Source organism: Fusarium keratoplasticum, chromosome 5 (genome assembly GCF_025433545.1).
Source record: "Fusarium keratoplasticum isolate Fu6.1 chromosome 5, whole genome shotgun sequence".
Taxonomy (NCBI): domain Eukaryota; kingdom Fungi; phylum Ascomycota; class Sordariomycetes; order Hypocreales; family Nectriaceae; genus Fusarium; species Fusarium keratoplasticum.
The window spans coordinates 2,404,379-2,417,429 of NC_070533.1; the positions used below are offsets into that span (position 1 = coordinate 2,404,379).

A 13,051-nucleotide genomic window follows, 5' to 3' on the forward strand; every position below is an offset into this window, starting at 1 on the left:
ATGTTCGGTTCGAGCTCGTGCCCTTTGGCACATGCCAAAGGCAACGAGCATTACACTCATCACCCGGTTCAACGAGAGATAACGTCTGTAAGTTAATTGAGAAGTGTCATCTCCTATTTCTCACTCCCAAGTCAACTAATATCTCTTCCTTGTCATAGTCGCATCCTCTAAAGAGCGGTGGCGCCTTCACCTTGTACGTGAGGCGGACGCGGTGAGCAGCAATCCCACGACGAAAAAGGAAAACAAGAACCCTTCAATTAGAGATGCCTGAAAGGCGCAGGCTTAACAAAACCCAGTTTTCATTGGAGCTGAAATTCCGACATGGACATGGGTCGGCGATTTTTGCAAGGAGGTAGGGACGGAACCCCAACCTCTTGGAGCTGCAGGAACACCGAGCCAAGAATCAAGAGGAGGCCGTTGCTGTCCTACTTCGTGGTAGTGTGTTTCTCGGCTACTGTAGATCCTGGAGTGATAAGGATGATAGCAAACTTCGGACGAACTTCTTGATTGAATCAATAGTTCAAGACGCCGTTGGTCCGAGTTTGCTTGCTCCTTAACCAGCCACTTCTATAGTAGCTAGTTAGTTCCTGAGCAACGATATCTTTCCCAGCCTCAATGCGTTGAACTAATCTTATGCACGGGGCAGTTGATCTTAATCTTTGATCCGACTAGCGTTTACTCAAGTGCACTTCTCTTATCCTGCACTAGGTCTTCAGTTAAGCCCTAGGGCGGGTCGCGTGACCACTGTGAGACCTCTTGTATCGCCAAATAGAATAGCCAGGGAGGCTTTGTCGTATGAGGACTATCGAAAGGGTCAAGCTGTTGCATGCTGCATGCACGTTGAACGAATCTGGCGTTTATTTTGCCTTGGCGGTCATGCATGGGAATCGTTGGCATCAGTACCGCTAAAATGGCATCGAGACGCAATGTGTACATTTTTGCGGGGAGCCCAAATTCATACTGGGACTCAGTCGAAGCAACCATCTATGACTGAGTCTCCAGCTTTCAACTCCACAACATCACCAAACTTTGTGTTGAATTTTTCATACCACGACGCATATCCTTGAAACCCATATCAGAGCCCCGAGAGTTTGAGAGGTCGTCCAAGTCGAGAAGATGGTGCGTTCTGGCTGAACCAACTGCCGAGTCTTCACCGTTGTTTCAAGCTCTAAACTCACGCCCAAACCAGGTTCACGCTGATGCATCCAACTTTGCCGACGGCATCACCAAAGAGGACGCTTACGAACAGGTTCTCTGGCAAACCGAAGGCCTGATTACCGGCCAGCGAAACTGGGTTTGTGATACTTCCCTTACTGCCGAAACTACTTGGCTAATCTTTGGGCGTCTCCATCACAGGTCTGGTGAGTGAAACCTTACCTATTGTTGACATCCCTTCATGAGCGGCTTAGTGACGGGTTTATAGTAACCTTGCCAATGCTGCGTCGTTGCTCTGGCATGCGTACAAGTCGCTGGGTTCCCCAAGCAAAGATGTGAACTGGGCCGGTAGGTCACGGACCCTTCTCCGCGATGGGACATGATTGATGTTGATGGAATATCCTCGCACACAGGGTTTTACGTCCTTGATAAGTCATCTCAAGACCCGCAGCTCATCCTGGGTCCGTTTCAGGGCAAGGTCGCCTGTCAGACAATCCAGTTCGGCAAAGGCGTGTGCGGAGCGGCGGCTGAGTCGCAGCAGACGCAGCTCGTCCAGGACGTGGAGAGGTTTCCGGGGCACATCGCCTGCGACGGAGATAGCAAGAGTGAGATTGTTGTGCCGATCGTGGCTGAGCAGGGCGATGGTTCCAAGAAGTTGGTGGCAATCATCGACATTGACTGCGCGGAGCTGAACGGTTTTGACGAGGTGGACAAGGCTCATCTGGAGCAGCTTGCCGCCCTGCTCGCCAAGGGCTGTGACTGGTAGAATGCAAATATGAACCCGTTGATCTCGGATTGATCGTTCCGTAAGCTGACACCTGAGGGTAACTTCCCTGATAATTCACATTTGTGCCGCTATCGATGAATATTTGATGACCGATGACTGATGAACCTGCATTGCTTGCGCATTCCTCCACACCCACCCGCCCACACCCACTTATTCTAGAAACGGGTGTGTGAAACCCGCGGCGCTACAGCATGACATCTCTCCGTTGGGCGAAACCAGTGGATGACGGAGCTGGGTGGAAACAGTGGTTAGCTCGAAATTCATGCCCCAAACAATCGAAGGCGTGACATTCTTTGGCTGTCTCCCTGGCAACAGGGCGCCATGAAGACTCCTCTGCCGCCGGAAACTTGGACGCAAAAACCTGATTCGGAGGGACCGTGGTGGAGGAGCAGAAAAAAGATTGTTTTTGGCGTCTCAGCCAGCCAAGGAAGATGAGAATGACATCGAGGTGGTGGGTCAAAGGCAGCAGTCCAGACTCTTCAGGAGCTTGCTTGGACGTTGAGAGGTTAGGCGGGTTGATTAGATTCAATCAATTGCGTTGCAGGGGTTCTTCATCGGGGGTCCATTGGACGGGCTTCGGGTCGTCGTTGAGTTTGCATTGCAGGTCCCCGCAGACTGGAGATGGGATCCGCCATTGCACAAGTTTGTGGGATGAGAGCTGCTTGATCGCTACCTAATTTAGCAGTCTTCTGGCGAGGCCGGACACATCCAGCCATCAGAGTACAGCAGCTAAGCAGGTCGGGTGGCATGGATACCGCCCATGGTCGCGATTATGGGCCGGCACAGACCACACAATGACGGATCACGGCCAGTTACGTGGGCCATGATGCGAATATCCAAGGCCCCAAGGGACTCGGGACGCGGAGGGAGGCGACGAGTAATAAGACAAGGTCCTACAGGTGGGATGGAACTGTCAACGTCAGCCCACGGCTTGGCAAATCGTCAGTCCGAGAGCGTTGAGAGCTAGGTACGCAAGTCTCCTGTGGCTGTGACCTGGCATGGCCAAACACGCGCGTTCCAAAGTCTTCCCGCAGCGTGCGTGCGAAGCGGGTTGCGAAAGCAGCATGGCGGTGCAGATACGATACGAAGTCTCGATCATGACTGGTGGATGACTTTATCCAATGCTCAAAGTTATCCGAACTCCGTTCGGATTGCAACTGACGGCGTTCAACATCCAAGGCCAGTCGCGCTGAAACCCGCCGGGGCTGACTCTCCCCTCCCTGTCTCTGGATCCTGAAATGCCGAGACTCGGCTAGGCGAATATCTGTTCCTGGGCGATCCCCTGAATAAACGGGACACCATCCGACAGCAAGGAACAAACTCGTCTCGTGGTGACGCGCTCCGACGACTGGCCATTTCAATTTTCATGCGGATCCTGTCCAATTCGCCAAGGTCCAAGTCCCAGTCCCCTGGACGCGCCCAAACCTTAGAGCCCCCCCTGTCTCCTGGCGCAGGTTTCCCTGCAAATCCCCCGACGGCGCTGGACGAATGGGAGGCCACAGCAGCGTCTAGGCGGCTCCTCGCTCGCTCCAGGAGCCTCGATTCAGCCCCTGCAGCGGCGCACCAGCCCCCCCGTTTTCAGCCCAGCCTCCCGCCAGGCGGTCCACTCCGTCCCACGACGGCCCACAGTACTACCGCATTCGGCTCCCAACCACACGCAAGCTGGTCCTATACAACGCTTCGATATCCAGCTTTGAGGAGCTCATTTGGAAGAAAGAGACTGCTTGCTCTCTCTGACCTGACATCCATCCCTCCTCCTCCTTCATCCTCAGTTCTTTGTGGGAGTCGAGTCGACCTCCCTTTGGCGGATTTTACTAACCATACAGCTCCATTGCGTGCGTCAGCCGTTAGCGCCAAACACTTCAACGTTCACCACCACCACCACCACCACCAGCTTCTTCCTCCTCCACGAGTCCAAACCTTAGCACCTTTCACATTCCCATCCGCGGTACCGTCACTTCTGCCTTTCTAATCCCTTTTCCCTTTCTCAAACTTTATTTCCCCCACTATACTTTTTCCGGATTATTCATTGTTCCTTGACTCGTTCATTCTCACTCTGTCCTTGGTTTCGGGGTTCTCGATTTCATTGCCGATTGTCGCCTTCTTTTGGGGCTAGTCCTTGTTTGCGGTTCCTGACACCAATCTATTCTCGATCTACGGTGAAACCAAGCTATCCCTTGGTCAACTGCGACGCCTCGTCCATGTAAACAAAAACCGACAGCATCGATTTTCCAGCATTTTTCTTCCTCACCTGCAACCTTAATCCCGAGCACCCCGCCCCCGCACCGAGCTGCGATCATGGCCACCAAGGTCAAGAACCCGCTCAGCGCGGCGCACACCGCGGGCATCTTTGCCGACATGTCGGTCGATGGCCCCATTATTGGAACTCTGGTCGCTATCGTCGACCGCGCCAAGAACTTGCCGAATCGCAAGACCATCGGCAAGCAAGATCCCTACTGCGCCGCCCGGCTAGGCAAGGAGGCCAAGAAGACAACCACAGATATCCGAGGCGGGCAAACGCCCAAATGGTGAGCATTGACGATTTTGAGAGCTAAAATCGAGTTCGGACTGACTGGCTTTAAACAGGGACCAGGAGCTGCGGTTCACAGTCCATGACTGTCCAGATTATTACCAGCTCAAGATCTCCGTCTTTACCGACGACAAGCGGACAGATCTGGTCGGAGAGTCATGGATTGACCTCAGAGGTATCATTGTGGCCGGCGGTGGACAGAGCGACATGTGGCAGACATTAAGCTGCAAGGGCAAATACGCTGGCGAGATCAGGGTGGAAATCACATTCTACGACACCCGTCCCAAGCCCGACAAGCCCGCGGCGAAACCGAAGCAGCCTGCCCCCGCAGAGCAAGAGCAAGGATCCGTCAAGCAGAGAACGCCAGTCAAGAGACGGCCGTTGCCATCTGATCCTGTAACCGGCGAAGCTCCTGTTGCGACTCCCCCAGCAGCTCCCACAACGGCACCTCCGGCACTCCCTTCAGCAGCACCTGCGGGGCCTGATCACCGCACTCCTCCGCGACATGCAAAGCAGACTTCACACTCGGGCGCCTTTATCCAGGCCCAGTCTCCTCTGCAGGCAGTCGAGTACAACACACCACCGTCACAATCAACACGCAGCCGTCACGCAGACAACTATTCTCCGTCAGCGCACGCGCCTGTACAACAAGAATATGTGACACCGACACGCGCGGAGGTGCCTCGCCAATCCCGCAGGTCCATGTACGAAGGGTCACCGCGACACTACGATGACCGGGACTACAGTCCGAGGTATACGCTTCAGCAGGACCAGATGGATCATCGGGGCCACTACTCTCCACACCAGGATCCCTATGACCAGCCGCCGCCTGCAATGGCGCCTATGGACGATCCCAGGCAGTACTCTCCCATGGAAAATGAGCGTCCACCGCCACCACCTGCCCATAGGAGCCGACACAGCGGCACAGGTCAGGAACTTGTGCCGAGGGGCACCTATGATACGTCACCGGTCAAGATGCCGCAGATGAGACATGACGTTCTGAGACATGAGGCTCAAAGACAATCACAGTCGCAGCCCCAGCCCCAGCCACAATCGCAGTCTCAATCCCTGGTACCTTACCCGGGGCGCCCAACCTTTCGCGCGTACGATTCGGCACCGGCTGCCAACCCTGTCCCGTCTTCCAACGGAATGGGCTACGACACTACGCCGAGACACAATTCCTATGACGCCAGCTACGATCCTCATTATCGGTCAATGCAACCAACGGTCGAGGATGCGCCCGAGAATGGCGGTCCGCCAGTCAACAACTTCAGGCAGAGTAGTTCGCGGATGTATCCCGACGAGCTGGCCTTTGAGGAAAACCCGAGCCCTGCGCCGCTGGTTCTGCGGCGATCAACCGGAGGCTCTCCCTATCGGGACGACTACTCACCCTCGCAGCCTGCGCGTGGATACCAGAACCAAGATGATGGATACCACAACCCGGAGGACTGGCAAGTCGCATTGACTTCCTCCCACCGACGAAGCTTCTCAAGAAGCCCTGGTGACAACTCGTACCACTCCCACAGCAGCCAAAGCCATCATTCGGGTCATGGGTCTGAGCTGGAGACCAAGCACATTCAGAGCTCCTCCAACTATGCACTCCCTAACATGCCTGCGGCGCTTGTGCCAGGATTGGATGCATCCCAATCTCAGGAGTTGACAGATCTGATTTACGAAGACCGCCGACATGAGAGACGGCCACATTCGCAAAGTCTCTCAACACCCACTCGAGGTCGGCAGCGGAACGAGTCCTTGTCAGGATACAACCAAGCACCACCCGAGCAAAGCTATGATCAGGGCTATGACCAAGGCTATGATCAAAGCTATGCCATCCAGCCATACAGACGGGCCATCACATATACCTCTGCGGCCGACCAGCAGATAATCAAGCCTAGAGCTATCTCGCCAAACACTCGCACTAGCCCGAACCCTCAGCACAAAATCAAGCGCAAGTCGGTCAGCCCTGCGCCTCCTCCAGATGAGAACCGAAGGTCAACCGAGATCCCCTTCGGACCCGACTCTTATGATGCCCTGAACCCGAGTCTTGTTTCTTCGAAGGATGGGGCCAGTCCTACGCCGCCAGATTATCTGGGTGGTGAGCCGACAAAGATCATCACCTATGATGGGCGAGAAATCGACCCTTCGGATCATCTTCCCGAGGATACCTGGGCGCCGGAACCAGAGAAGAAGAATCAGGAACCGGCACCAGAACCACGATCGAGACCTCCATTGTCGGGGGCGCAGCCAATGCCGCCCAGCACTCGTAGGGCCCGCCGCACTGGTCGTCACTCCATGTCCACGGTGAACACGTCGTCATACACATTCTCCGAAGAACCGCGGACACCTCCAGCACCTACTGGTCGGGCTCGGCTCCAGAAGCGAAACAGAGCCTCTGCTGGCAATTCTCCTGCGGCGTCTAGTCCTTTGGCGCCGATCTCCAAGGACAACTACCAGGAAAGGACCCCTTACGGAAACTCTTCTCTTCGAGGCTTGCCGCGAGCAAGCACCTGGGATTTCGAAGACGAGAACCGTGGGGTGTATGGGGGTCCACCAATCCCAGCCAAGATCCCTCTTCCACTCATGATGAGCGGTGCCAATGGGCCCGGTAATGAGTTGGCCCTGATGGAAGAAATGCAGAGGATCGACATCGGGTCAGGAAGGTCCCGACGAAGGGGAGGATATTGAATAGATGAACGAAGGTAATGAGACCTAGAGCGAATGTACTATACAATCAGGGGGTTTGATTTGGCGTTAGCGTGCGGAACAGATATGGAAGGATCATGGAAATGTAGGAGTTTTGAACATGTCCAAATGGAAAATATTGGACAATTCATTAGAAATTGATGATCATATTTCATTCAACCTGTTCCTTGCTTGGTGACTGTCTCATAGTGTTCTGTTTTCGTGGTTGTGGATGAGGGAAGTGTTATTGACGATGTCAGGGACTGGTTTCTGAGGGGGGTTGACTAGGTGAAGAATCTGGGCAACATGCAGCGAAGGGGGGATGATATCGACCCTTACGTGATCGAAGGGGAGAAAGCCAGCTTGTAATAGATTTTATCAAGCCCAAGATCATGAAGGTGCGCATTGCACGCTTGGGACGAAGAATAGACATTGGGTGCTGCACACTCTATTGGGTTCTCTGTCTGGTTCTTCTACTTCTGGCTTTATGGGATGCTCGTACTGCTTGTGTACTATTTGAATATTCCAGGGGCTCTTTTAGACTTGAAAGTGACTCCAGAGTGTCTACATTGGGAGTAAAACGTGATGGCTTACATGTGGTTGTCGTTGATGCCGTTCACCAAAAGGGTACGTACTTTTCGATCATGCAGGGGATATAGAACCATGCCCAAAATGGCTAGCGCTCTTTATCTCTCAGCCTTCGACTTTTGTATTCTTTATCTTATCGCAGAAAAAAAATATCACGGCGCAACCTACCATTGCAGCTCAACACTACCACCACCCACCATCGATCGCAAAGCTCGTCATCGCAACAATTAACAATGGCAGCTCAGGTGGGACCTCTGCCACAGCTAAAGCTGCCCTCGGGCCCGACGCCCGTGACCGCCGAGCAGCGCTACTGGAAGACGTTCAAGAACCAGCTGCTCATCCCGTCGCCGACCTCGTACCCCGTCGTCCACATCTCGTCCAACAACGACAGCTTCGCCGTCACGACGGGCACGCGCGTGCAGATCTTTTCGAACCGGACCCGGAAGCTCGTCAAGACCATCACGCGCTTCGGCGACGTCGCGCGCAGCGGCGAGATCAGGAAGGATGGCCGGGTGCTGGTGGCTGGTGACGACACGGGAAAGATCCAGGTGTTTGACGTCAACTCGAGGGCCATCCTCAAGACATGGGTGACGCACAAGCAGCCCGTATGGACGACAAAGTTTTCTCCCACGGAATTGACCACTCTGCTAAGTGCGAGCGACGACAAGACGGTTCGGCTGTGGGATCTGCCTAGCAACGAATCTACCACGACCTTTGTTGGCCACTCCGACTATGTTCGATGTGCAAACTTTATGCCCGGCACCATGTCCAACATGATTGTGTCTGGAAGTTACGATTCGACAGTGAAGCTCTGGGATCCCAGGACAGGGAGCAACAGTGCTGTCATGACTTTCAAGCATGCGGCTCCTATCGAGGATGTCTTGGCTATGCCCTCGGGAACCACCGTGTTCGCGGCGGCTGGTGAATCCATCAGTGTTCTCGATCTTGTCGCCGCACGACCCCTGCATCTGATCACCAACCATCAAAAGACGGTCACGTCGCTCAGCCTGGCATCTAATGGCCGACGACTGGTTAGCGCTGGTCTCGAAGGTCACGTCAAGGTGTTTGAAACAACTGGCTGGAATGTCGTGTCGAGCACCAAGTATCAGTCTCCTGTACTGTCTGTCAAGGTCATCCCCTCGAGTGATGATCCCGACTCGGTCGACCGTCACCTGGCTGTGGGTATGCAGTCTGGTGTCTTGAGCGTGCGCACTCGTCTTACAGGACTCGAGGCTCATCGGGAGGCGGAGCGTGAGAAGGAAATGGCCGCTCTCGTGGCGGGAACAATTGAAGCCCACGACGCCAAGAGGAACAAGCGGAAGCGCAGAGTTGCTGCCGCTAAGCGGCTGGATATGGTTGGCGAGGGTGCCGATGTTGTTATTGCCAACGAGCCTCGCCTGTACAAGAAAAAGGAGCGTTCATGGCAGAGCGATCTACGACACGCCCGATATGCCAACGCTCTGGACCAGGTCCTCGACAAGCATGCGCCCGACCACTCACCCCTCAACGTCTTGACCCTCCTCCTCGCCCTCCGTCACCGAAGCGCCCTGAAAGACGCCCTGGAGTCTCGAGACGAGCTCTCGGTCCAGCCCATCCTCAAATGGGTCTGCGGACATATCTGCGACCCCAGATACGTCAGCGTATGCGTCGAAGTCGGCCTCCACCTCCTAGACCTCTACTCAGAATTCGTGGGCGCGTCAGCGGAACTGCACGAGGGCTTCCGGACTCTCCACAAGAGAGTCAAGGCCGAGGTGGAGAGAGCCCAAGTGGCATGCCAGACCGGAGGCATGCTAGAGAGCCTGATGGTCGGAACCCTCTGATGGAAAAGGAGCGAGTACGTCTTATACCCCCTCTAGGCTGGGTTCATTTGCATTACGCGTGGCGTTTGGGTGGCTTAAAACTTGGGAGTCATGGAAATGTATCAGGCTTTTTGTATAGAGAAGTCGTCGGGTGGAGGAGGAGGTTGAATGGATGCGCATGAGATGTTGCTGTTGATCATGGCCATCGACTATTTGCAGATCTCTTTATACATGCGCGTAAGCTAAATGAGCAATCTATTTTATACGCTTTGATACAGTATGAGTTGTTTGTCATTGCTTGTGTGAATATGTGTCCTTTGAAGCCATCATCGTACAACCTCGAGATAGCATAGTAATCTATCGTAATGATACTCCTCTACCGGTACGCAGACTGACAAGATCCTTCTATAGGTGATATTGGGCCAGATGTTACTGGTCGAGAGCTCTTTGTGAGGCATAGTGAGTCTTTGGCCTAATACTACATCTTCGTGGTGGGTGTGGACTTGGATGAGGATACGGGTGGGTACAATCTATGGTATGTCGTCTTTGTTACTCTTGATATTTGTTGTCTTTGAGGCCAAAATATTCGAGGTAGAGCCTTTTGCCCGCAACGACATGTCTGAACACAACGAGGAATATTTGCGACTATTTTGCATGACGCCTCATTCCTTGTTACAGCCTTGATGTGACTGGTGGGAGCAAGCAAACCGGCATCTTTTCGACCTTGTTGATGCTGAAAGCCACCAGACGTCTCCTTGTGTCTCTTTCACATTATGGCAAGAGCCTGGAACGAGTTGCTTGAAGAACCAGAGGGAACTTCCGATAAATTCTGGCCTCGATATCTCATCATGGCGCTCTCTAGGATGCCTGGGGAATACCAGTGATCTTGAGAGTCAACTAGTCGCCTCAGAGGCTATACATAAGGCTTTACACCAGACTGGATATTCCAGTCTGGGCAAATTGATATATACAAACTTCCCGAGAATCCCATCTTTGAGGGGCCTCCCCGGAACTCGAGGCTCTCTGGGTCTGGACTGGACAGAGGTAAGGGTGTAGGCCCAAGCCTTCAAGTCCGCGTTGTTATTGTCGTAGTTTAAGATGGCTCAGTACTGGACCAGTCGAATAAAAGCAGGTACTGGTATTCATGTAGCAACGGTGAGTTCCAAGGCATCGGCCGAGAGGGCGTTGACAAGACCGTGGCCTCTGGACAACTCACGCCCAAAGGACGAGCCTCCGCCTCTAGAGTTCCGTAAATTTGTTTACTGGCCCTTCAGTGTGAGATTAAGAACTACAGGCTTGGTAACTAATCCCACAGAGACAACTATAGTCGACTGGACTGTCACCAGGAGTATTGGAAAGTCGACAGAGTACATGCATCCTCTATGACAGAGCACATAGGACTCTAGTCTCGCCTACATCACCAGAACACTTATCAGCTTTGCTAGACTTTCTGGGGACCTTGACTTTTTACAGTTGCCCCTTTATGTATTCTTCTCTTGGCTTCTTGGTGACAACTTTCGCCAGCTTTGTGACAAGATTGGCAAGTGACTGGTAGACGGTGTAGACGGTGTAAACAAGACGGCTCTAGCTCAGTCGCTTTTCTACTGAGTCTCAGGAGGATCCAGAGACTCCTGATGCTCTAGCCACATCTCATACCACATTTCTACTTTGGCGGATGGTAACTGCTAGGGAGGAGCTACTTGTTCGACGAAACATGGAAATATGCTCGATCTTTTAGGACTATGCTCAAATGGGATCTCATCTCTACGGCTTCTCATTCGCACTCAAGGTGGTAGTTGCTAGTCTCAAAATGGGTTCTTAGGGGAATCTTGGCCTAGATAACCCAGACTGCGCTGTGAGCCACGCCAAGGAGGTTGGATCTTGTCAAGGTAAACGCAGAGTTGGGGGACAGGTTGAACAAGACGCAACTATAGACCATCCTTGTGTTACATCTTGCATCTTGTAGCGTACTTTCTCAGATGACACTACCCAAACATCCTGCTTGCCAGCCTCACTCAGTCAAGCAAGTCAAAGTAAGGCTGTCCTCCATGTCACCTCATACCGCCTTGATTCGAACAATCCTCCGAGGATGCCCGATCCTTCGTAATCGGTGAGAGTAAACAGTTGCAGCACGTAAAGCACCTACCTACAGTAGATGACCGAACAAAGGTTCCACTTTGAAAGATACGTCGTAAGACTTGATGACTCTCTCCCCTTTTCACTCTCTCTCTCCACAATAACCACCACGTAACATAACCACGTACGTAGTAGATAAAACAAATAGACCAACCAACAACATCATCAGACCCCCCCTTTTTTTTATCACTCACTCTTTGCCCACTCCCTCGGATCCGAAGAGTGTTGGCCCCCAAACACCACCACACCGCGGAACGACATCCGGCTGCAAGGCCTGGCCACCCTCCCTTGGAAGCCTTCTAGAACACACAAAACGGCCACGCCGATCTGGTCATGGCGCGGAAAAATTTTAAGACAGAGAGAAAAAAAAAAAAAAAAGAGAGACATTCTGGAAGATGGTGGGGTGATGTCTTCCCCCACTCTACCAGGGTGTAAGGAGGGGGGGGGCATGGTAGCATTCAAGGCTCTTTTGTACATCGGAGATGCTGCAGGCGATAGATACTATTAATGCCTTGCCTTGCAGGAGAGTGCAGGGTCACGATGGGTCTTGCATGGTCTATATACATGGGTTTCTTTTTCTGTACATACAAAGTGGCGTCATCTACCATGGAGATGGGTTGTCAACACTCACTCATCTTCAATCATACTAAGACAAGCACATCACATACAACACCAACTTGGACACAAATGTCTTGTATTGTTGTTTCTTTTACCTCAGGTCCCAAAACCAGCAGTGCCTATATAAACTAAATAAATAGCGATTGTGAGCTTGCAAAAATCCTCCCTCCCACCATCACCCAATACCTATATACTATACTATGTACCTAGTATGCTCAGCAACCATCCATATGAGTGGTATCTCCTCCATGTCCCTCCAGAAAGAAAAAATAAAGGAAAATGGGTTCCATGACGCTCAAGACAATCATGTGCCATATAACGAAATTGAAGCAAGCGGCCATGCCATGCCAGGCCACGCATGCAATGCAATCCAATCCTTTTGAGCCAAGTAAATTTGACAAGCAAAAAACACAAAATATCAAAAGATAACCTCTCTAAATAATAATAATCAAAAAAAAAAAAAGACATTTCCATGTATATACATACAGGCGGATGCCGACATGTTCGAGTTTTGTTTGGGTTTGCACCTCAAGGAGGATTATTCTTTCGTCATGCGCCGTCGCTGATGGTACAGTACAAGAGCTTCAGGGGCCCTCCTTCGATCAACTAGAACCGATCAAATGGCACCCTTGCTCTTGCTGCTGGCTCTGCACTGCACATCTCGTTGACCGTATCCAAAGATGATGGTTTGGTGTGCGTGCGCAGAGCGGGTATGTGTTTGTGTTTGTGTGTGTTGCGTTGTTGCTCTATTTTGAC

The 13,051-nt window shown here is 52.6% G+C and overlaps 3 protein-coding genes across 3 annotated transcripts; all 3 read left to right on the plus strand.

Annotated features, from left to right (window-relative positions):
* Positions 1–1,116: 1,116 nt before the first annotated feature.
* NCS57_00737700 (GAF domain-containing protein) lies at positions 1,117–1,921 on the plus strand (the record flags this gene model as incomplete). Its single annotated transcript, XM_053057231.1, has 5 exons — positions 1,117–1,119; positions 1,190–1,294; positions 1,357–1,361; positions 1,424–1,503; positions 1,569–1,921. 5 exons carry the CDS (start codon positions 1,117–1,119, stop codon positions 1,919–1,921), a joined length of 546 nt encoding a protein of 181 aa, XP_052913426.1.
* Positions 1,922–4,240: 2,319 nt separating this feature from the next.
* NCS57_00737800 (C2 domain-containing protein) lies at positions 4,241–7,157 on the plus strand (the record flags this gene model as incomplete). Its single annotated transcript, XM_053057232.1, has 2 exons — positions 4,241–4,470; positions 4,529–7,157. 2 exons carry the CDS (start codon positions 4,241–4,243, stop codon positions 7,155–7,157), a joined length of 2,859 nt encoding a protein of 952 aa, XP_052913427.1.
* Positions 7,158–7,975: 818 nt separating this feature from the next.
* NCS57_00737900 (uncharacterized protein) lies at positions 7,976–9,562 on the plus strand (the record flags this gene model as incomplete). The annotated part of the gene is made up of 1 exon (XM_053057233.1): positions 7,976–9,562. The coding sequence occupies one exon, from the start codon at positions 7,976–7,978 to the stop codon at positions 9,560–9,562; it is 1,587 nt and encodes a 528-aa protein (XP_052913428.1).
* Positions 9,563–13,051: the final 3,489 nt, after the last annotated feature.